General features: G+C 46.2%; 1 protein-coding gene across 2 annotated transcripts in view; it reads left to right on the top strand.

The window, feature by feature from the left end:
• Positions 1–2,201: 2,201 nt before the first annotated feature.
• Positions 2,202–21,949, top strand: part of LOC106748925 (glucose dehydrogenase [FAD, quinone]) — a 25,968-nt gene continuing 6,220 nt past the window's right edge. Inside the window, exons 1-16 of one of the 2 annotated variants that reach the window (XM_014627871.1) lie at positions 2,202–2,280; positions 2,412–2,540; positions 2,920–3,084; positions 3,419–3,550; positions 3,633–3,808; positions 3,895–4,011; positions 4,095–4,147; positions 4,318–4,510; positions 4,826–5,282; positions 5,460–5,674; positions 5,764–5,935; positions 6,538–6,851; positions 15,637–15,806; positions 20,209–20,452; positions 20,753–21,011; positions 21,293–21,553. In XM_014627871.1, coding sequence (XP_014483357.1) covers positions 2,202–2,280; positions 2,412–2,540; positions 2,920–3,084; positions 3,419–3,550; positions 3,633–3,808; positions 3,895–4,011; positions 4,095–4,147; positions 4,318–4,510; positions 4,826–5,282; positions 5,460–5,674; positions 5,764–5,935; positions 6,538–6,851; positions 15,637–15,806; positions 20,209–20,452; positions 20,753–21,011; positions 21,293–21,553 — 3,136 coding nt within the window. Of the gene's footprint in view, positions 2,281–2,411; positions 2,541–2,919; positions 3,085–3,418; positions 3,551–3,632; positions 3,809–3,894; positions 4,012–4,094; positions 4,148–4,317; positions 4,511–4,825; positions 5,283–5,459; positions 5,675–5,763; positions 5,936–6,537; positions 6,852–8,467; positions 8,546–15,636; positions 15,807–20,208; positions 20,453–20,752; positions 21,012–21,292; positions 21,554–21,949 lie in introns of those variants that run through there. The other variant, XM_014627880.1, reaches the window with a different exon arrangement.

Here is a 21,949-nt window from a genome sequence, read left to right as displayed (position 1 = left end):
TTTTGTTGCCGTCGGATAAATAGTTCAATTCAGCTCGAACGTAGCCGCTGTAAACGCGCAAGACTCCAGTCTAAATCGAACTCGAAAATCCACGGACTTGCGAATATTTCGTTGAAGCAGTAATTAGGCTTAAATTTGAACGTAAGAACAATTCTGTATTCTTAGAATGCCGGGGAAAATAGATCAAAGTGATTAACTGAGGTGTGAGTGAATGAAATTTGTTCTTTGGCTTCTCGCGGAGCGGCAATTCGAAACGACCCGATCTTCGAGTCACGCTTGAAAAAAAACATTCGTCCTCTCGTCGACTCGCAAAGCGAGAAATCGACTCTGTTCCCTTCGGTGAAAACCTTGATTTTGCAAATTACAGCTCGCGCGGATTATGTTATGAGACTCTAGTGTCTACATGTAAAATTTAATACTGTACACGACATTGTCCTACATCGAACTTACGTACGTATATACGATGCACCTGCACATTGAAAATTATCATTATGCCCGCTCTCGGCGAACCAATTCGCCGGCGTTGCTGAGTGACCGCTAATGTATTCCTTATCGACGGATTCTGTCAGCGTTATCGATTACGACTTCGTCGCCCAAGTCGTTGGATTCTAAGATAAATTCATCTGACTTGTCAAGTTTCAGGATTCAGTCGCCTTTGCTAGAGTCGCTAAATACGTTGGATAACGAATACTTCTAATACAGGGGGGAACTGGGTAACTTTTCGGAATTTTTCTATGTTAAAACTTTTCAGAAAACTAATCGCGGTGATTGACTAAAAGTGACTGAATTACGACCATAGCGACAATCTTCTTCTATGTTTTTGTACTACTAAAGATCCTATAAATCTGCATAATCTGCATAATCTTATATTTGAAATATCGATACTTCAACTTCAACTGTATCGCCGGACATCCTGTATATCGTATTTCATATTTATTTATTATACAATCGTGCTTTTGCACACTACGTCAGACTTTACATCTTATTCACTACTAATCGATTGTAGGTAACGATACAGCTGGCAAATCGGCTGCCCCGTTCGCAGGCTCTCGTCTTCAAGAAAACCGACCCGATCTATGGTACCCGATGTATGAAGCACTCCATAGAACTGTCACTTCGCTAGGAATTATAGAGATACTTGTTACAATGTAATGACCGATTCTACGAAAGAGCAGCCAGAGCTGAAAGTTCCGCGACGATATACTGTCTGAGCTGCCATCTAAGTTTGCTTGGCAACTGCTGATGAAAGTTATCTTCAGCAAGCCAGATTTCTACATCATTCTTGCGATGTGTCGAACATTCGTGATGATCGTCATTTTAACTACGAATCGAAGGTGCGTGATATCGAGGTAAGAATATATTGAAGTGAGCGCACGATATAATTTCCCGAATTTCCAACTGAGAAAAAAGAGAATATAACGCATTTCGTAAAAATGCACGTCAATTTATAACTTGTTCGAGTAACATTACTCGATTTTAACGGCACGTTCCATATCAGTTTCAACGATTTTACACTTACTTTCGTCGAATTTGACGATCGAAGTAAACTAAGCTGGATTGTACTCTGTGTTACACATAATTATGCAAATTATCTTAAAATATCATCAATTTGAATAACAATAGTGCAAAAATAACTCAACTGTAGCACAGCTTATGAAATTCGGCTTTCATTATAATTGTAAATATATCGAATATGTATTAAACAGTTCTATATGCGTCGAAGCAAATTAATTTACGCATTCTTTCGGACAAGGCATGTAATTATGAACATATTTTCTTCGTGCACCTATTTGACTGATTTAAAAGTGAAGTATTCATAATAATAACAATGACTATGAGTACACAGAATTCTGTATTTTTCTAATATAGGTAAATCATATAAATGTAAATAATACATTTATAAAGGGACCCCTTAATATCGTCAGTTTAGTGCCGATTTTGTGGACAAAATTATAATTGGAAATAATTTTCTTTTACTATCTTCACATATTCAGTATTGTAGGCATTAGATATCGATTTACACCAGTCTGTACGTCTAACCGAGCGTGATGTTACTGACAACTGCTGTGTTGACGATATGCTTTCCCGTGCAACGGCTCGCGTTACGATCGCGCTTACATTACGCATTGCTACCATTGCAGGTACCGTCGCAGGTGTGATACGTGAGTGCTGAAACACGCGAGTCTATCGGTATCATTGCCATGAGACGCAAATGGATTTTTATCATCTGGCATTTGCCACTGGTTTTCCTCCTCTTGCACTGCGGAAACTTTCACACGAGCGTGAGCGGTGAGTCTTAATTGCAAGTTCTACAAGTTTCCGTAAAAAATAGAGACACACAGAGAGAGAAAGATAGAGAGAGAAAGGGAGGAAAATTGCATGAAAATTGTGCCAAGTTATAGCGGATGAAGCCGGACAAGAATACTCGAAGGGATGTGCACATCTGAAGTGCGAAAGCGGCAGCCGGTGCATCAAACGGAAATTCTGGTGCAAGAATCCGCCTTGTCCGGGCATGTTGTATTGTTCCAAGTCCAGGGAAGGTGAAGACACATTTAGAAAATGATCGATTATTAGTTACTCTCGTTTCCTATTGAATATTAATTCTTCCAATTGACTTTTACACCCGCATTTCTTCGATATTTTTTCGATCTTATTATTTCGCTCTTCTTTTGCATGCTTTCTAAAGATTTGGTTTCGTTCGGTTAAATCGATTAATTTCGCGTTACTGATTCGTTTAGAATCATTGAAGGGGCCGTTGACTTGCGACACCGTGCGTTGCAGCAGCGGACACTTGTGCGTCGTTCGAGTTCGAGGATGTCGTTGGGACGAAAGTAACGAACGTGTATTAGAGGAGCTTCGGTTATATATATTTTTTTTTTAACGTGTGCGACACACCGATTGCAGCGTGAACTCTTTTAGAATGCCAGCAGCAGATTGCGCGCTGCATATCGGAGAAGGAATATCACGAGGGAGCGGTTTCCTGTGCCGGCTTCAAGTGCCCATCGGGAAAACGTTGCATCCTGCGGGAATCACGCTGTGTCCGTCCGCCCTGCAAACTCATCAGAAGCTGCGACGAGGCGAAAGGTTAGTCCGAGAGAAAACCGGAATACTACCTAATTTATATCATTACTATTTCATTTATACAATTTTCACAACATATAATTCAAGATTTACACTTCCTCTCACGATACTCATTTGATTTGATTTTATTTCACATTTCTACGTTATTTTTGTCACATACACAGAGGAGATTTCTTTGGATTTAATGTACATGTTCGTTTGACTTGGGTCTGTTTAATACAAACGACATAATTGATTATTAATTAAAACAACATAAATGTGTGTATATACAAAGAAATTGCGGGGAATATGGAGGTATTCGAATTCCAAGTTTACGCGATAAATTGTAAACCAGCAGACGTGCGAACCTGGTTCGACGAATGCAGAGATTTGGACTGCCTCTCGGAATACGAGTGTTTCCTGCGAAGACCGGACGACGATTGTCTCGATGCGTCGTGCGTGCGCACGCCTGATTGTACTTTAACCGCCGGTTCGTTTGCGTGTTTTACGAAGCGATGAAAGATCAAATAAATTTTTTGAGAACAACGATTTGACGATCTTCCGATTCACAGAAGACGAGCTGATCAGCAAGCATTGCAGCGGCTGGATCTGTCCGCGAATGCAGAAGTGCGTGGTACGAATCGTAGGTTCGTGCAAGGGTTTCGACTGCACGATAGAGAGATCCTGCCGGTCCATCGCCGTATCTTCGAACTCGTCTGCCGAACATAACGCGTTTGTGAGCAACAAGGTAGTCCATTCAATAAATAATACTGCGAATTTCGAGACGCGGGGGAGAAAATACACGAATAAAGAAACTATTGGAAATAAATGCAGACCGATGGATGGTCGACTGAAAGGACCCCGATGCAAATCGGAACCGAGCTGATCCGCCGGGACGCGGAGAGACGCGGAATGAGCACACCGACGCGTTATCCAATCGCGGGGAAAAAGGTATACTTTCTCACGAATGTCTCGAAGGCTTCTGGGAAATTTAAATGCCAAAACTAGATAGAGATTTTATTCTGTGATTTCAGACGACATCGACGGCGGCTTCAACGAGGAAGCAAACGGATTACACAACGACGCAGTAAGAGATTAATTGCAAATATTTTTCTCTTTCTTATTAATATTTAAGATAAGTATTCGTAAAATATAAACGAGCGCGCGCACACATACACGCACACACGTACACGAAGCTTTTTAGAAATTCTCCTGCCGTTGATTTGTGTGATTGTGTGTTTTTTTTTTATACGGTAGAAAACACGGGACGGAAATTCCGGTGATTCATCAGCGAACTACGACAAGATCAAGCTCAATCGTCGAACCATCAAATTTATCGTCGACCCAACCACATTCCGTGTCGTCTTACCTTCAATCTTTATCGGGTCCCGACGAACTATTAACAACGAGCACCATCGACAATGGATTGACGATTGTAGACAAGGACGATGTTCTCCCGGTACTACTGTCATACTTCTGATTTATGGAAACAAAAATTTGGCATTGTGTATTTGAGAGGCACGAAGGAGTACAAGTTCGCTATTGATTAACTAGCAATTCTGACGTGTATATTGCGTCAATTGCGAAAAACTTGATAATTTCGAGATTAAACTAAGTCCTTCGTGATCTTAAATTTGTTGATCTTGTACTCTGCGATCTTTTCGCGAGCGAGACATGAAACAAAACACTTTTTGCATTTCTTACAGCCTAATGTGTGCTTTTCGATAATACATAGTTCCGACACCGCTTGTTCTAACATTATAAGATTTTTCTTCAGACCACCCGAAGACTCTCCAATTGGTCGAGGAACTCCAGTTTTTCGGCGAACACGTTCACCGACCGGAGATTCGAGACTTCTTCCACTGCACAACACGACACGACAAGATTAGAGATGCCGAAAAAGATCTACATAGCGACCGATGACGCTATATTGCCGTTTCTTGTGGTATTGGAGGGCATCAATTTGGCCGGACAAGGTTATCCTATTTGGATAGGAAACGAGCCTGATCGTTCGGCGCCATTAGGAGCGGAAGACGAGAATGAAGGCGGATGGAAGTATCAAGCATCGCCGGAGCCCTACCGGATTTTACTACCGCCGTACGAGCCAGTGATCCTCGTCGAGGACACGAGACGAGGACAGCTGCCTCCGTTTATCACTTACGCGCTTAGTCACCCTTTTAGCGAAGCGACTTTACGATTCTTGCAAGAAATTCCGTCCCGAGGTATTTATAACTGCAATTAAAACTACCTTTAATCGTTACCGAAGGTTGCCCGATTGCAATATAAATTATCAGGCGTCTAAATTAACTCGGTGCTTTCGTTATTGAAGACCAACATTTATTTATCAAATTTTTTATTCGACCCGACGAACTCTCGATATTTGACTAACATGGCTTCAGATACGACGGAAAATTCAAAGACGAGTAATAATTCGTCGAACGTGGCGGACAGGATTGGCAAAAATACAAACGCTCCAGCAACCGTCGAGATGGAAAACCTCCGGATAAGTCATTTCGACGATTCGACCGACGATCACGCGAATCTCCGCGCGGTGAAGGAAGCAGACGTCGTTTTGTCGAATATCCACGACGAAGAATCGGATAATTACTACGATGTGAGTACACCTCGAATGATTGGCGTCCTTCCGCGGATGGAATAGGCGTGATAATTATTTATTCCTTCGTTTACACCGTGCACACGTAGGATCACGAGTGGCGATCACCGGGGCATGCGATTCAAGACTATCTGGAAAAGATCGAGCCTCAATCAGTCGACGAAGGAGAGCTTACATCTAGCAACGACGAGTTTGCAACAGATGACGCGCGTAAGAATAATTCCGATAATATCGCATTATTTCGCATGACATTTGAGAACAGTGATAACAGTTGGTTGATAATAACAAGGTGACAAGAGTTGGAACATTGGGATAATTTCGATCCCTCTTAAACGTCGCGACATCATGCGACTTTGGTGTTTTTATATTTGGAATATTTGCTACCTCAAGTTACGAAGTCGTACATCTTTGAGCGTTTCGAAACGTAACAGGGAGATATCGATTTGATTCGATGGAAGATGATCTTAGAAAATCGTCAGAGGAGAAGGTGGTATGATGAGTTTCTTTAGAATAAATATATAAATTTGTAACGAAACACTGTGTTTTTAAAATGAAACCAATTTTTGAAATCTAATTTAACGAATGGGGATTCACATCATCACTTTTCTTCCCCTTCGACCTATTGCGCAGTGTCTCCATATTTTTTATAAATAACTAAGTCCTAAGTAATTAATATTCCATAACTTCCAGTCTGGAATTGATTGGAACAACAGTTGGACGAGTGTAATCGTTAAGTTTTCCAATTAAAAATATTGATTATCGATACAGTTATCGTACGAAATATAAATGGAGGGTCATAATACCACTTTCTCTCTTCTGACTACAACGCTTGAACTCGACGTGTGATTACTGCATTATCGTAGACCTGAATGAGACGAGCGCATCATCGACCGTCGCGAAGACCACAATCGTTAGAGACAAGGTTGCGTCCGAAAACAGAGGCCGATTTTCGGACACGCAAAACGCACACGGACACAATAGAAATCTTGCGACATTCGATCGAATACGCGTCTCGACAGGACGAAGCGATTATAGCTCTGAAGACGACGGGGAACGTCACGGCCTTGTAAATTATCTCTATGACACAAGAACCGCTCGCGACGTTGATAAATCAAGGGCACACCGTGGCTCCTTCCCTCTAAGTCGAGTTTCGGACGTCTCACCGAGGCACCAGGAGGTAAATCACGCATGCATCGCGCCGGGAATTGCGTCTCTCTTGCATTTTTATATTTCCTGCTGTATCACTCGCAGTTTATAAAAAATCGTAAACCGGTTCCCGGCGATTTTCGGTTTCAGCCGGCCGTCTTTTCACTCGTCGACCGGCGGAGGAACGAACGTCCGGCAACGGCGTTTCTCCGGGTGACATCGCCCTACCGCCGCACCTACAACGATAATAGCCAGGAGAAGAAAAACGGCGATCGCGAATACGACGAATATTACAGTCACGAGAGAGCAGTACGACGACATTAGCGCGGCGTCGAGACCGCGGGATCACGATGGGAAACGGTACCGTTAATCGAGCGCAAATTTATGGGCTTTTTATTGCCCCTCCCTTCCTTACCCGAGGCGTTCATGGACTTCGCAGATGGATTCGTTCGTTTGTGCGGGAACTCGCCGAAACTCCGCTTCCGTGAGTTCTGCTGTCGGTCTAGGTGGAACGGTGGACTGGTGATGCACGGTGAAAAACAACGGCACGCGGCGAACGGCCCGTCGGTTTATATGCTGTGACAATTGAATTTACTCCGCACGAAATCCTTGTTTCTTTTGCGCCTCAATTATACACAAGCTGTGTCGGACGGACCGATCGAAAGTAGCTCGCGGCTTTGCGCTTTCCCGTCAGCAACAATGTTGCCTCCGAAAGCAGAAGTCTCTTCCTATTTCCGCCCAGGGATGGGCGATACGGTCTGGTTTGTGAATATTTCATTTCGACATCATTATTTTGTGTTATAATCGCGCTCTCGTCTCGCTCGGGGTGAAATTAAAGATTCACATGTAACTGGCTTGCATTTAATATTGCTGCAAGATCGGCGTCTGACTCTCACTTGCCTATTGCATGTTTATCCTTTTCCCGTTGTGTCGATCGTGCGTCATTAGAGTCGCCACTTCTCCCTGTTATAAATTACTTTACCGTACTTAGTCTCTCAATGACAAGAATATCACCCGACGTGAGATCGAGCATTCAGAGCGTACCGAAAACGGCGCGCACACGAAGCGTATTAAACAGTTCTGACGACAGTAACTGCTACTCGTAACACTTCACTGGCATTTTTTACGACGCACTGTACGATCCGCGTTCTTGCCGTTTACCGGCCCATTTTCTCCTCCTGCCGAAACCTCCATTTTCCTGTTAACGTGCACCAATTACTCCACGAATCGCGACAATCAGCGTTCTACCGGCAGCATCATCGAATAATTAGCCGGGTATTTTTCCCGAGTGTACATCTCATCGAATGAGAACGGCAATGGAATGAGCGGGCAACAGTCTGAAACAATAATCCCGCGAATCTACCTGGGATTATCCTCGTCGTTAAAAGACGCGGCGGAAGGTGTCATCGTCTGCCGATCCCGCTTCTCTCTCGTCGTCGTCGCGAGATTTCCCGCGACCAGCCGCGTGTCCCCGAAACCGCTCGCACGCCCGAGAACGCGAGAAGCAGAAGAGAGACGGCGGGAAAGGTGGTGGAGGTTGTCGAATATTACCACGGCGATGGGGAATGGTACCGGTCTAGTCGGCCGTTGATCGCGGTACCGCGAGCTACGGTTCTCCCGCGAATAAGTAGTCTTGGCCGCGCTCCTCCTGCACCTCGTCGTGCGCCCGCAAGTCCCGGCTGCAATTATCGTCCGAAGGATACCGAGGGTGACCATCCTTGAAAGGTGAGTTTCTTCTTTTTCTTTTCCTCCTTTGCCTTTCCTTTTTTAAACCGTCGAACCACCTTAAGACCTTGAGAGACCGGTGTAATTTTCGGCGAGCCGGTACCGGCTCGCAGTGCCGCGGGATTCTCCGTGATTTCTGTGAGTCGAAATCAGTGTCGGTTCTACATTGAGCCTGTTTAATTTGCATTAAGTCTTCAAAGATCTTCCATCGTGCTCCTTATCGATTCTACAAATGGGAAGTTATTTCCATTTTCCCCGCTTGAAGACTTAATATTAGATTTTCAATATCCCCTGGCCGGTCTCAATTTTCTTTGTAACATTAAAAGAGCATTATTGGTGCTCTCTCTCTCTCTCTCTCTGATACTACGAAAATGAGATGTTATTTTCATCTTCTCCACTTTCAGGCTTAATGTAGAACCAAGTAGAATTTAACGTAAGACCGAAATTTCGACTCGGCTCCTCCGGTGATTTCTCTGCGTTTACTCGCGTCGCAGAATGATCAAGATGATTATGACAATACGAAATATAGATTTGTTTTCTATTTCTGCAGAGTGTTAGTTACCCTATCGAAGCTCGTCTGAAACAGGTTTCGCGTAAGAACGAGAAGAAACGTGCGAACTTTAGTCGCGGCAATCTGACGACGATGACGTGAAAGACCGTTCCAGCGACATATTATAGATATTTAAATTTCCGCCAGCCACGTAGACGGTTATTATTCGTACATAGCAGCGAAGGATATGAAAATTTGTGTCGATAAACGGTCGTTGCGCGCCCACGGAGCGCGGACAGGCGCGTCATCGGAGCCACGTAATACGCTCGTAAAAACGCTGGTATCTGCAAGTACATAAATATTCGCGTGTCCGCCCGCCGACGACGAGAAAATAAGTGAAAGGCACGTCTCCCGTCGCACGTCTTCTCTCGCATTTAATATATATTACACGCCGATTCGGCATGCGTTCGCGGCACAGTCGATTCTCGACGAATCCTCCCCGTCGCGGGCGGCCGAGCCGAAGTTTCAGTTCTACATTAAGTACTCTTCAGAGTTCTTCTTGTTGTGCTTCCTCTGATATTACAAATTACGGGAGTTATTTCCGTCTTCTCCGCATGGAGACTTAACGTAGAATTAAAAATCTCCCCCCGGGAGGTCGAGATTGCAGCATCAAATATTTCCGTTTGCCTCACTGGAGACTTAATGTAGAACTAAGTAGACACGAGGTAAGATACAGATTTCGAAGCTGTGCTTAATTAATGACCGAAATTGGTGAAAACGGGCCTCGATGTGGGAGCAACATTTAGACTCTCAAGAGTATCAAGTCCACATTTTAGCTCCGAAGGAATATTATCGCGCTGCTGATGTGCATGCACATGTGGAAGCTTATTCCCACAACGAAAGAATTAAAAATTCCGACTCGGGAGACGCGCCCGGTGGACGCGCGCGCGGCGAGTCGCGTGGGCGGATTAATTTGCTAAACGTGTACCTTGGCATTAAGCGCGTCGTCGGATCGATCCACCTTTCCCTTGAAACGTTACGACCATCGGGTAACGTATTGCACACGTCTTTCCGCCGTCGCGCGCATAACTCCGTTTCTCCGCGGTTTCTACGGCAAGATGCGGTAATCACTCCGCGGATTTCCTGAGAGAGGCGAGAGAGAGAGAGAGAGAGAGAGAGAGACAGGGATGTCGTGCGCTCAAAAGATCAGATCGAAAAATAGAGCGGGAGAGAGACGTGCCTCGCATACGCGGCGTGACGTATAATATCTAGATATGGATAACGCCGTCGGCGTTTTCTTCGAATCGCGAGAGCGGATCGAGGAGGCGTCGTTCGCCCCTCGGTTTTTCCTCCCGCGTGCAAAATACAGGGGCACCTTCGTTGGAATTATCTTGCATGCGTAATGACACGAAACGAGCTGGAGACGGCTGGAAATGCCAATTTATCCAACGACGACAAGTGCTCGTGAGAACTGTATGATATTATGATAAGAATGTAAATTGCGCTCGCCCGCTGCTCTAAGCGGTTCGCGTACGTTCTCGTAGGAGCCATTAAAACGCGATCGGTGCCTAATATCCGGTTGCGTGTGCGGAGGAACGTCTTATTTTATTCACGCGGAATAGACACGAGAGCTCGGGGTATCCCGTCCCGTCGTAGGATATATCCTATAATTACGTAGAAATTAGAATTACAATTACAATTACCCTAGAAAGAGCTCCGGACGTCCGTTTTTACGATCGTCGATACGACGTAACGCGACATTGCTTAATGCCATAATCAATAACGGTCACGATACGAAGTCCGTTCGACATGTAAATGCACACACACGTGTGTCGCGGGAGTTAGAGAGAAATGGAAGAAAACAGAGAGAAAGAAAAAGAGAGAGGGAGAGAGAAATGAAAGGGAATAAACGCTCTCGGAAAATCAGTTCGGGCCGGTAATGCAACGCGGCGTGTAATATCCACATTTTCGCGCTCTCGAGGGTCGAAGCGTGCCGACATGTAATTGAGAGAAACGATACTCCGACGGCGGTAGCGATTACGTTGTTAACGGCGGACGTTTTAAGTTTTGCAAGTTACATAAATCCCGATTAACACTCTGGTGTACTCGGCGCGTACGGTAGTAGTTTCGTGCCAACTACTGCATCGTGGCGCTCGAAAAAAAAAAAAAAGAACCGCGCCGTTGCAGGCTATTGCAAGGTTCCTCGATTGATCGCGCTCGTTTGCGGCGTTGACGACGTGGCATGAATGACAATTAGAGAGAGACAGAGAGAACACAATTGATGCACACGTGCATCGAGATCTCATTAGAACGACGTCGTCCAATTACGAGAAATCGAACCGCATAGAGGATGAAAAGAAAAAAACGCGAATTGTAAATCCAATTAATTGCAAATTTAACGTTACGACGTTGCATACTCCCGAGTGGAAGTTTTAAATTGTATATTAAGTCTTCAAGACGGAGGAAACGGAAATGAATTCTCACTCGCAGGGAATTTAGTCCTCCAGCGTCTGCATTATCCACGGTTTCAGTTCGGCGTTGAGTCTTCAACGTGGAGAAAACGGCAATAATTTTCCCACTTGTAGCACCAAAGGAGCACGATAGAAGACCTTTGGACACTCGAACAATATTAGGATTTGTAAATGTATTATTAGAAATTGCAAATTTAATATGATAATAAATCGTTCTGCGTTTCTGCGAATTGGCAAGCCGAAATCTTCACGACGGGCTTCAGGATGGAGAGGAGAACGAATTGTCCGAGTCGCAAACTCCAACTCGATTTCAAATCCATTCGCGCGCGCGCATCGCGATGAATGAAGCTCGAGAGAATTCCGCGGAGAGAAGGGCCGCTTTTCGTCATTAAGTCGTGACAATTTGCGCGAAATGAGAAACAAAGTGCGTTCTCGCGGATTGGCTCGCTGATAGGCGAACCGGCGGTAACGCCGGAGCTAAGAAGCAATTTCTCAATGGCCGAATGCACGCATGCATTATGGCGCGGTTCTGGAGTTGCGCAAAACGATACCTCCATTAGTCTGGAAGGATCGAAAATTGCCCTCATCGCGGGATTTTCCATTTCGAGCGAGACGGACAGTCCGCGGCGGACTAGAACGGCGGCGCAAATTAATCGATGGAGATCCATTAAATATATCACATCGAGCGCGAGTAATGAATAAAAACTACCACCTGTGTTACAGGTAAACTCGCGATTGCGAAATCGGGCCTGGGTTTCTCATTTTTCAAAGCAACACAGTCCCAATCCCGACGCGAAAGGTGATCGGCTATCAGAGAGATCGCGATCGCGAGAGCAGGAAAATTAATTGTTCACGCGCGAAATCCAGCGTCGTGAAATCACCGATACCTTTTTAACGACATCCTGATTTCACCGAACAATGTAATGACACAAAGAGCATGCGAGCTTCCTCTTTCCGGAGCTCGATCGCCAAACCTTGTTTATTACATCCAGCCGCTACCAGGCAGCTACGACATTACGATACTTCTGTATAATGGAGCCGCCAGCGGCTACACTCCTCGAGTGTGTACGCTCCTTCGGAGTCAACACCGTTACGTTCACTGACCGAGAACCGCGCACTGTCTCGTCGCCGATTACGAAAGTCTGCAATTTTACAGCTTCTTTTTCTGTTTCCTTATCTATCCGCCGTGCTGCTCTGCGTCATGTATATTCATACGCCTTTAATATCGCGATGCATCTTTCCGGCTCCACCTTCCAACGCGCGGAAGTAGCGCCGCCTGCCGCGAAAGAATTCGTCTTGTCGCTTCGGCGTGTACTCGTCGAACTTGTTGAAGGGAAACGGCCGTTTCTTTCTGTTAATTGTTTTTTTTTTTTGCAAAAATTATATAACGAGTCACTTGTCATACGCGTAATTAAGTGTGTATGTGGAAACGTGCACGGGGGAAAAAGTTTCTTTGGGTTTGATGAAATTTTTCGAATTGAAATAAATCTGCCCGTCGGAGCGGAACAAAGGAACGAATGTCCGATTCAACAAACAGGATTGTTTGCATTCTCAGAGAATAAGAGAATAATAATATCTTTACGTCACCCTGGTAGAAATGTATTGCAGTTTTCTCAGACACACATTAGTTACTGTCTGGTAGTAATGTATTCTCATTAGTTGCAACAATACCGCATAGGAAATGGACAATAAACTCGATGGAGTTTTATTCGGTGGCTGAAGCAGTTCGTCGGGTAAAAATACGTGCAGTTTGTGCGTAGATAACTGAGTCTGTATTGGCATGTAAGAATTTAAATTTAAGTGAATATGTTACCAGTACCCAAGGAGTAAACGTTCGTTTGTATTTTTAAGTATTTTCTCTCTCTCAGTGAATAGGTCACGCATTTCTATCGAATGTCGTGAACGCCATAAACAGTATTTTACGGTATATAGTCCTTGGCACCGAAGACCCTCTTCTTCGAGAAGCCGGTCGACGGCATACGGCGTTCTCGCGCGGTTTCTTTCACAGATCGAACATCTTTCCGTCGTCGCTCTCGCGCCGGAAATTAAAACACCGTGTGCGCCATCGTCTCGCGCCTCGCTCGCAATTCGCAATTGCGTGGCATTCGAGGAGAGAGACGTTACGTCCTAGCGCGATTACGCACCCCGGCTTCTCTGTGAGAAGTGTCGACGCGGAGGAAACACGCGCGCTGTAAGGAAGAAAAAACGGAGAGAGAGAGAGAGAGAGAGAGTGAGGGGAAAAAAAGGGAAGAAGAAAAAGTTTCACCGGCGGCGGCGGCCTGTAAGAAGACCTCGCGGGGAAACACGTGAGTCGTAAGAAGGACACACACAATCGAGAAGAGAGTCACGCGCGTACACGTTCTCTACTGAATCGCGCGCCTTCCGATCAAGCTGAATGAGTTTACGGCTGGACACACTCTATTACGGGGCTGTTACACGTTCGTTACGACGACGACGATGACGACGACGATGCCGGCCGGGTATGCGCGCTCTCACTCTCGTTCAGCTTTTGTTGTTTTCCAAGCGCGGAGAGCTCCGCTTCATGCTCCGCCGACGGTACACCGGAACGAAGATAAATGCGCTCTCGGTGGAGCAGATTCACCGGTGCGTGACCGGTCAAGGGATATCGTTAGACACTTCGGCTTCCCGAGAAGTGGAAATATTGTTGCGTTTTCCCGTCTTCCTCGCCCGCCGAGTGGGAACGTATCTGGTCCTGGCCTCAGTGAAATGTCAGTAGCAGATGCATAGAGAAGATTTCGAATTTACTGTTTCTTTCATTGAAACGAATTTGTTTTTCGGAATAGAACGAACGAATTTCCGATTCGTCAGACACGGGATTGCTGTTGTTGATAAAGAGGACTGGCTTTTCAAACGATAAGTGTCTATGTCGAATAGCATATTTCTTTTATATTTTTATGTAAACATTACAATGGTTGTCACGAGCAATAAATTATTTGGAAGAAGCGTAACACTGTTGGAAAAATATTAAGGGACTTGTTTGTTTTCGTGGAACGATATTTATTATACGAGGTAAATTCTTTTTATTGCAAACGCAATATATTATTTCTTGCGGGTAATACTTTTTCGTTGTGTCCCGAATCTGTAAGAATGCGGCACCGTTTCCCCTTTCGTTAGAGAAATGTAAAAAGATTAGAGAAAGGTTAGAGATCGGTTGAATTTCCAAATTCAGCCAATGAAAAGATGGCAGAAAGAAAGATCCGTGTCCAAACACTCGCTTCTCTCTTTCTAGGCCCGTCGAGAGATCAAAGCAATCTTACCGCATGCTCTGTGCAGAACTGTTCGTCGATTTGTCCAGCTTCTATAGACCCGCCGTTAGCATGAAAAAAATGTGAGGTAGCAGAGAAAGAAAGCAAAAGTGAACGTTGCAAGTGCCTGACGACTAGCCGTAATTTTTCATCTCGTAACTGTAATTTCTTTTGTTTAGCCGTCAGCTAACTTATTTATCTAGCCATCGGGAGAAGTGAGCGTTGCATTACCGGCTAATAGCGACATTAGACACAAATTTACTACCTCGTGACTGGACACCCACGAGATTCAACTTCTACTGAGGCGCGCTGAAATGAAGCTCGCGTTCGTCCGGTCTTTCTTTTTTTTCCCGTTTCTTCTCCTTGCTGAACGTTGCAGAAGATTCGTCGCCCGGAGGAGAGGGAAAAATATCAATTAAGATTGCTAACGCGAGAGGAATGCCGCGGAGCTGATGATACCGAATAACCGCGCTTCGGTCTGTAATTATATAGTAATCAGGAGCCGGTGACTCTCTTTAACCCGGCTCTCTTAATTACACGTCGGTCTTACGTAATCGTAGAAATGTGTGACCACCGGTGACTCGAGTGCTTGGCCGTAATCGTTTATTGGGATAAACGTGAATGTCAAATGCATCTTAAAGACGCCGATCGAAACGGCATGTTGCGAGTGAAAAGTTCGTAAAAGTCCGGCGACGAGTCTCCCACCAGCTCGCTCATCTCACCTCGCGCGAGACGCGACGCTTTGCGCGAGGACTGCGCAGCATCGATCTGATCCGTCTTTGCTTTGACACGAGCCGACGTTTCGACATTGCCGACGACGAGAGTCAATTGTAACTTTAACGACAACCGTACTGTCTGTTCCAGATGAGTTGCAACTGCCCGTTGACCACGTCGACGGGGCCGACGCTGGCCTCGACGTGCGGCGGCCAGTCCTTCATGCTCTTCATGGGACTGCTGGAGGTTTTCCTACGCAGCCAGTGCGACCTCGAGGATCCGTGCAACAGGCCCGCTCCGCCGAGCAATGTCAATACGAGGTGAGCCGAAGGCCGTTCTGGACGGCGGTGATCGGTCGATTCGAATATGGGTCATGGGTGAACTAGAACGACGGAGGAGAAAGACACCGCGCCTCTGAGTTGATTTCTTTCGTCGATCGAGCGCGATAACGAGGGAGGGGACCCGCTTAAATCGTCGTAGGTATCGTGTTGTCCACGTGTACGACGCGAATATCTAATTTTCTCTACTCGTGAATTTCAAACGATACGAATGGAGAGACAGATAGATAAGTAAATAGGTAGGTAAGTGGAGAGAGAGAGAGAGAGAGAGGGAGGGAGAGAAAGCTCGGCCGAAATTTATCTCATCTCTTCCTCTCTCTCTTATTCTTCCGGGAGAGGGGAGGGGAAGGAGAGAAAATTCCTGAATCGAGGACGTCTATAAATCAAGCGGCTAAGCTGCGATCATCCGCCGATAATACCGTTTGACTGACTCGATCGCGATCTTATCTACGGTTATCGGGTAAAGTAAGCGAGGGAAGAAGGCTCGGAGGCAAGGTAACTTCCTCGTTCTCGCATCGTCTAATTACTCGGCTGAGGTCGCGTCGAGGAGAGAGATACCGGGGGCCTCGGATTTACCGTTGAGGAGAAGAGCGCGCTTTATATTTTTCCACGTCCCGCGTGCCATCCCGGCGCATCTGCCGGTATTGTATGTGGCACGCTTTGGAGATAACACACACACAACAGGCCTCTCCCCCGGGAGAGATCTCTTGTCACTTATCGACGAGAGATGAGATTTCTTCCGCGAAGAGAGCATCCGCGGGAAGCGTCGTTCCAAGCGACGACGAATCCTAAATGCGGCCGCGATTGTGTCGCAGCCGTCGCGCGGCTCACGTAATACCCGTAGGAAATACCCAACGTATGCCTTCCCCCCTCTCCACCCTCCCTCTCGGAAGTGAGCATCCACGCACGCCTCTCTCATCCGCGAGAAGTCGTTACACCTGTACGCACGTACGTAATACCGCGGGCCATTGTTCCGATGCGTCTCGTTGCGTCACATCTGGCCGCGGCATCTCTGCCGCGCACACCTGCGCGGGTTCGCGCGGGACGCGAAAGGAGCAATTCTCCGCGCGACGAGCCCCGAACACGCGGCGAACCGCGGAGAAACCACGGCCGGATACGCGGGGAATGAAGATAAAATAACGGCGAACGCGCCGAAGTAGGTAATCGATATTCCGGTGCGTTTCGCTCTTGGAACGCGCGCTCGCGGAAAAATACATACCGCACATTCAAGTAAATGTTACTTGCCTCAAGTATTTCGTTATAAGTTAATACATCCCGCGAATGTGTCGCAGATTCGTCGTGAAATTTATTCCAAATGTGTCCTGAATCTTAGCGAGTTTAGTACAGTTCGATCAAGAATATTGAATTCAAAGACAAGACAGACGCGGGTTATCCATTCAAACTGACCGAACTTAGACGCACACACACGTGTGCACGTAATTAATAGCAGGGGCGTTTTTTGCCTCCTGCGCGAGGAATAGAACCGCTCGTCCTTTTACCGCGGATATATTTCATCGTGCCCTGTCGCGTATTCGCGAACGATTCGCGAAATCCGCGCGACCGTTAGTAAAAAGAAGAGAACGTGCCATACGGGTCTACACGTGCCGCACGAAAACTCGTTCCACGAAGATGGAAACGGGTTTTATATCGCGTTCACCGTTTTTGCCGATCCGCGAGCGAGCGAGTCTTGACCTGTCTTACATCCTGTCGCCGCTCGAAATTAAGCGTATCTAAGTCATTAATCTGTAATACACGAAGCATTGGTGTTAACGTGGAATTACATGCCGTTTTATTTATATCCAGTCCTGGCTCGGGTTTCCCTCTTTACAAATTGAAGCTAATTCAAGTGCAGTTTCTTACGTTGAATTTGAGGGGCAAAACGACGAGGTAGAGACGCAACAGCGACAGACAACGAAGACCGGCTGGCGCGGAGGAAAAGAATCTTTCAGATTTCACGAATTTCGTCGCATCCAAATAAATTTCATCACCGGCACGCTTCGAAGAAACTAACGTCTCGATTAATGAGCACGACTGTTAGACTTTTCAACGAATACGTATCTTTATCTGAAATAAAAGGATTTGAAGCGGAGAACAATTTTTTTATAAAGAAATTATTTGCTCCATTTTGCATATTTGCCAAATCTAAAGAAATCTTTCCCCCTCTGCATGGCACATCACGTGTCCCTCATTTGCAAGATGTCTCGGCGATCTGCATTCTCATGAAACGCCCGCGTTTGCGTCCGCCAATCGCCGAAAAACGTCATCCTTCGGAATAAATCAGCTGCTTTCTGCCATAATAATCCAATAGTCAGCTTCGAAACAGCGTATCTCCGCGGCGGGTGCGCTCTTTAGCAATAGGGCAATCGGTCCGCACGAGAAGAATAATGATAACATACATGCTCACGCATAATGATAACCTGGCTGGCTAATGCGAATCATTGCGAATTACCTCGGATTATCTCAAACGCGAGCAATCTCTCAACGTCAAAAAGTACAGTGATCAGCGCAGACTTGTGATTAGAGGGAGGGAAAAAAGCTACTCCCCGAGTTTCCCGAGTTGGGATTACCTCACCGGCGGTACCGAAGGGCTTTATCTCTCGGAAATTTGCGAGACACTTGCCGCCACGACGCTTAACTTAAGCAGTATTAAATATCTCGTTAATTAAGCCGCGTAAATTCGAGTGAGATCAGGCCGAGAAGCGAGTCTGTTATCCGTCGTGAGTCGCGTCCTACCGGATTATGTAATGTTCGCGCGGAGAGTACTTTTATTATGTTCTTACAGCTCGAAACTTTATTATCCCTCGCGACAATGTCTCCGCGAAGGAAAGAAGAATCAGTCCTTCTGATCGGTCGAGGAGAGCTGAAGAGCAGCCGAAGGAAAGAGCGACAGGACGTGGAACCACTCGCGCCGTTCTATACGGAGTCCCGTGCGTAAAAGTGTGTCATTGTCCCGCACGCTATACATACGGATACCGTTCGTGCTGTGGCATTCAGCCGCTCAGAGAGAGCACGCGGAGCAGTCGCGATCGTCCCGAGAGCAACCTCACCTGAGAAACACACCTTTCGCCCGGCGCTCGCGCGGAAAAGGGCGTCCCCACCGCGCGAGGATTCCTGCTGGGCCGCGAAATTCAGGGAACTTGCTGCCACGTCTCGACGTTCGTTAGCGATGTAATACTTCGATCACCACGCGTACGCCAATGTTCAATTAATCCCCGAAATGAATTAAATTCCCGATCTCATTTCGACGAGAGCTGATGAAAAATCCAATCGGGAAACGTGACAAGAACGGCCAATTAGATGAGATATCTCGTGACTGTGACTGACACATTTCCCCGATCTCACGATCCCGCCTAGAGGCTTTCGTTCTTTTTTTCTTTTTCCTCCACGAAAATTCAATTGAGATTGATATTTAATTGAGCACGATCGAGAGAATATCGATTGATCGAGTTACGACAGAAATTTCTCGTGAGAGGGCGAGTAACTGAATTTAATGATAATCCGATTCACTAGGACTGCAAAGTCTTTTACTCGTGAGAGAGAGAGAGAGAGAGAAATTCGTCTTTCTCACGTTTGAAGGGATAAAATGCGTACATATGAAAGGGGATGTTTGCAGCGCTGTAGCAGTTGCATCATGAAAGTAATACCGGCTGCTCCTCCGAGCCGGTTGCTAATTCGTCGGGTAAAAGATCGCCTAATAACGCGACTTCGCTAATTAAAGTGCCTTTCGCAAACGCGAGCGTGCACCGTAAAGTTGAAGCCGAGTAACCTTCTGCGTCACGACAATCTTACTTTCGAAACGTCGTCTTCCAGGTAAAGAGAGTAGACGAAATTCCGGCCGAGACGAGAAGCGTACGCAAAGCGTTCGTAACTGTCCCGTATGTCCTTTCCGACTCGACGGGGGAGGTTCGACGACCTCGCGAATTGTTGTAAAACCGAAGTATATAATTAAGATATTTATCGGTACGAGCTTTTAGAAAACTGGATGGATCGAAGGTATCAGGGGGAAGGGAGGGCGCGTTTCTATGCAAATCTCGCGAAGCGTGTTCACGATTCACGCGCGACTCGACTATAATCAGATAACATTGGATCAACGGATTGAAAATCATCAATCGTATCTTCTCCCAATTTTAATTTTTACTATTTATGTTTATGTGTCGAGACGAACCGTGACAATGAAAATTATTCAACTATAGTTCAAGAAATATAGGCTATACTTCAATTTTTGTAAATTAATAGTAACAAAGTATGATAAATAACGTAAAACAACAGAATATATTTTTGCTATAATTTCATATCTTCTTTAATTTACAATTTCTTACTTCACAGTGTCAAAAGTGTAATCGACGATGTCTCTCGTATGCGAAACGGAACGTTTCTCTTTCAGGTACGACTTCGTGGTGATAGGAGGCGGTAGCGCAGGTGCGACCGTCGCTGCCAGATTATCGGAGGAACCGAGATTCTCGGTGTTGCTACTGGAAGCCGGGCTGGACGAGCCCACCGGCACTCAGATACCCTCGTTCTTCTTCAATTTCATCGGCAGCGACATCGACTGGCAGTATAACACCGAGACCGAGGACGAGGCTTGCCTAAATAAGGAGCAGAACCAATGTTACTGGCCAAGGGGAAAAGTTAGTAGAACGCGCGTCGCTGAGTAATACGCTAATTCCACCGGCGGGAATTCCTTACATTACAGTTGCGTCAGAATTCGAAAGCTGAAAGGTGTAATGTCGTTCGTTAAGAGCCAGGGCTTAATTAAACGCTCGGAGGGAGATGCTTATGAGCGCGAATTCGATCGAGGTCTATCGCTCGGAATCTATCGGCCGCTCGTAAATCTCAGTTTAATCTCGGCAGCATTAATGCGTTTGCGCGAAGTGTACGTATCCATTTGTCAAGTGGATCGCCGCGTTAAGCTCGAAACGAAACCGCAGGTTCTCGGCGGCACCAGCGTCATGAACGGGATGACGTACATGAGAGGATCGCGCAAGGATTACGACGACTGGGCCAGGCTCGGCAACGTCGGCTGGTCTTACCGGGACGTCCTCCCGTATTTCATAAGAAGCGAAGATAATCAACAAGTTAACAACATGGATTACGGCTATCACGGAGTCGGCGGCCCGCTCACGGTCACGCAATTCCCTTATCATCCGCCGCTGAGCTTCGCTCTCTTGGAAGCCGGTAAAGAACTCGGTGAGTGTAATTCAACGTGGGCGATATATATAATACCGTTTCCCTTATCAAGCAACATGTAGTAAAACAACATTCAAGCAAAGTGCTATTTGACGTTAAATTATGTTGTTTATTTTAAGCAAACCCAAGTCAGACAAACGCGTGTACAAGATCGAAAGAAATCTTCTTTCTCCGTGTATCTATTTAAGTCGCTCTTTTCATCGAGTTAACGATAAAGCTAATTAATAGTCATCGTGAATACAATTAATAATAATGCTAAATAAAGCATTTTCATCCGTCAGGATACGACACGGTCGATCTGAACGGACGGACGCACACGGGATTCGCCATAGCGCAGACGACGTCGCGCAACGGCTCGCGGCTGTCGACGGCGCGCGCCTTCCTCCGTCCCGCCCGGAATCGGCCGAACCTCCACATAATGCTGAACTCGACCGTGACGAAGATCCTCTTCGACGAGAGCAACCGGGCGGTCGGCGTCGAGTTTGTCTATGACGGGATGCTCAAGCGCGTGTCGGTGGCGAAGGAAGTCGTCGTGAGCGGAGGTAATTCTTTACCTCCCACAACCTGGCTGCAACGAGGAGCAATTTATGGACAAATGTTTATGAACGTTTAACCTGTCACAGATTGAGCGTCTCTCTTTCTCTCTCTCTCTCTCTCTCCCGGCACCTAGTTTCAGCGCGAGAGGCTAAAGGAGGAACGGCCGTGTTCCTTTCCACATCGAAGGTCGCGGGTAGATAGTAGAAATCTAAATTTAGAAACGCGTCCCGCGGAGGCGGTCTTAATTACTCATCCTTCCGCAAATTGTCTCCCCCCGGGGGAGGGATGGTAATCGCGCGTACGGTTTCTCTCGAACAATACGAATTGCGCGGCGATGTCCTCGGGTCGAACCGGAATTCGCAATCACACGAATGATGAGTTGATACGGCGGGGGGGGGGGG

The sequence above is a fragment of the Dinoponera quadriceps genome, unplaced genomic scaffold (assembly GCF_001313825.1).
Source record: "Dinoponera quadriceps isolate SergipeBrazil2010 unplaced genomic scaffold, ASM131382v1 scaffold37, whole genome shotgun sequence".
Lineage (NCBI taxonomy): Eukaryota > Metazoa > Arthropoda > Insecta > Hymenoptera > Formicidae > Dinoponera > Dinoponera quadriceps.
This window is presented reverse-complemented; position numbering and strand designations above follow the sequence as displayed.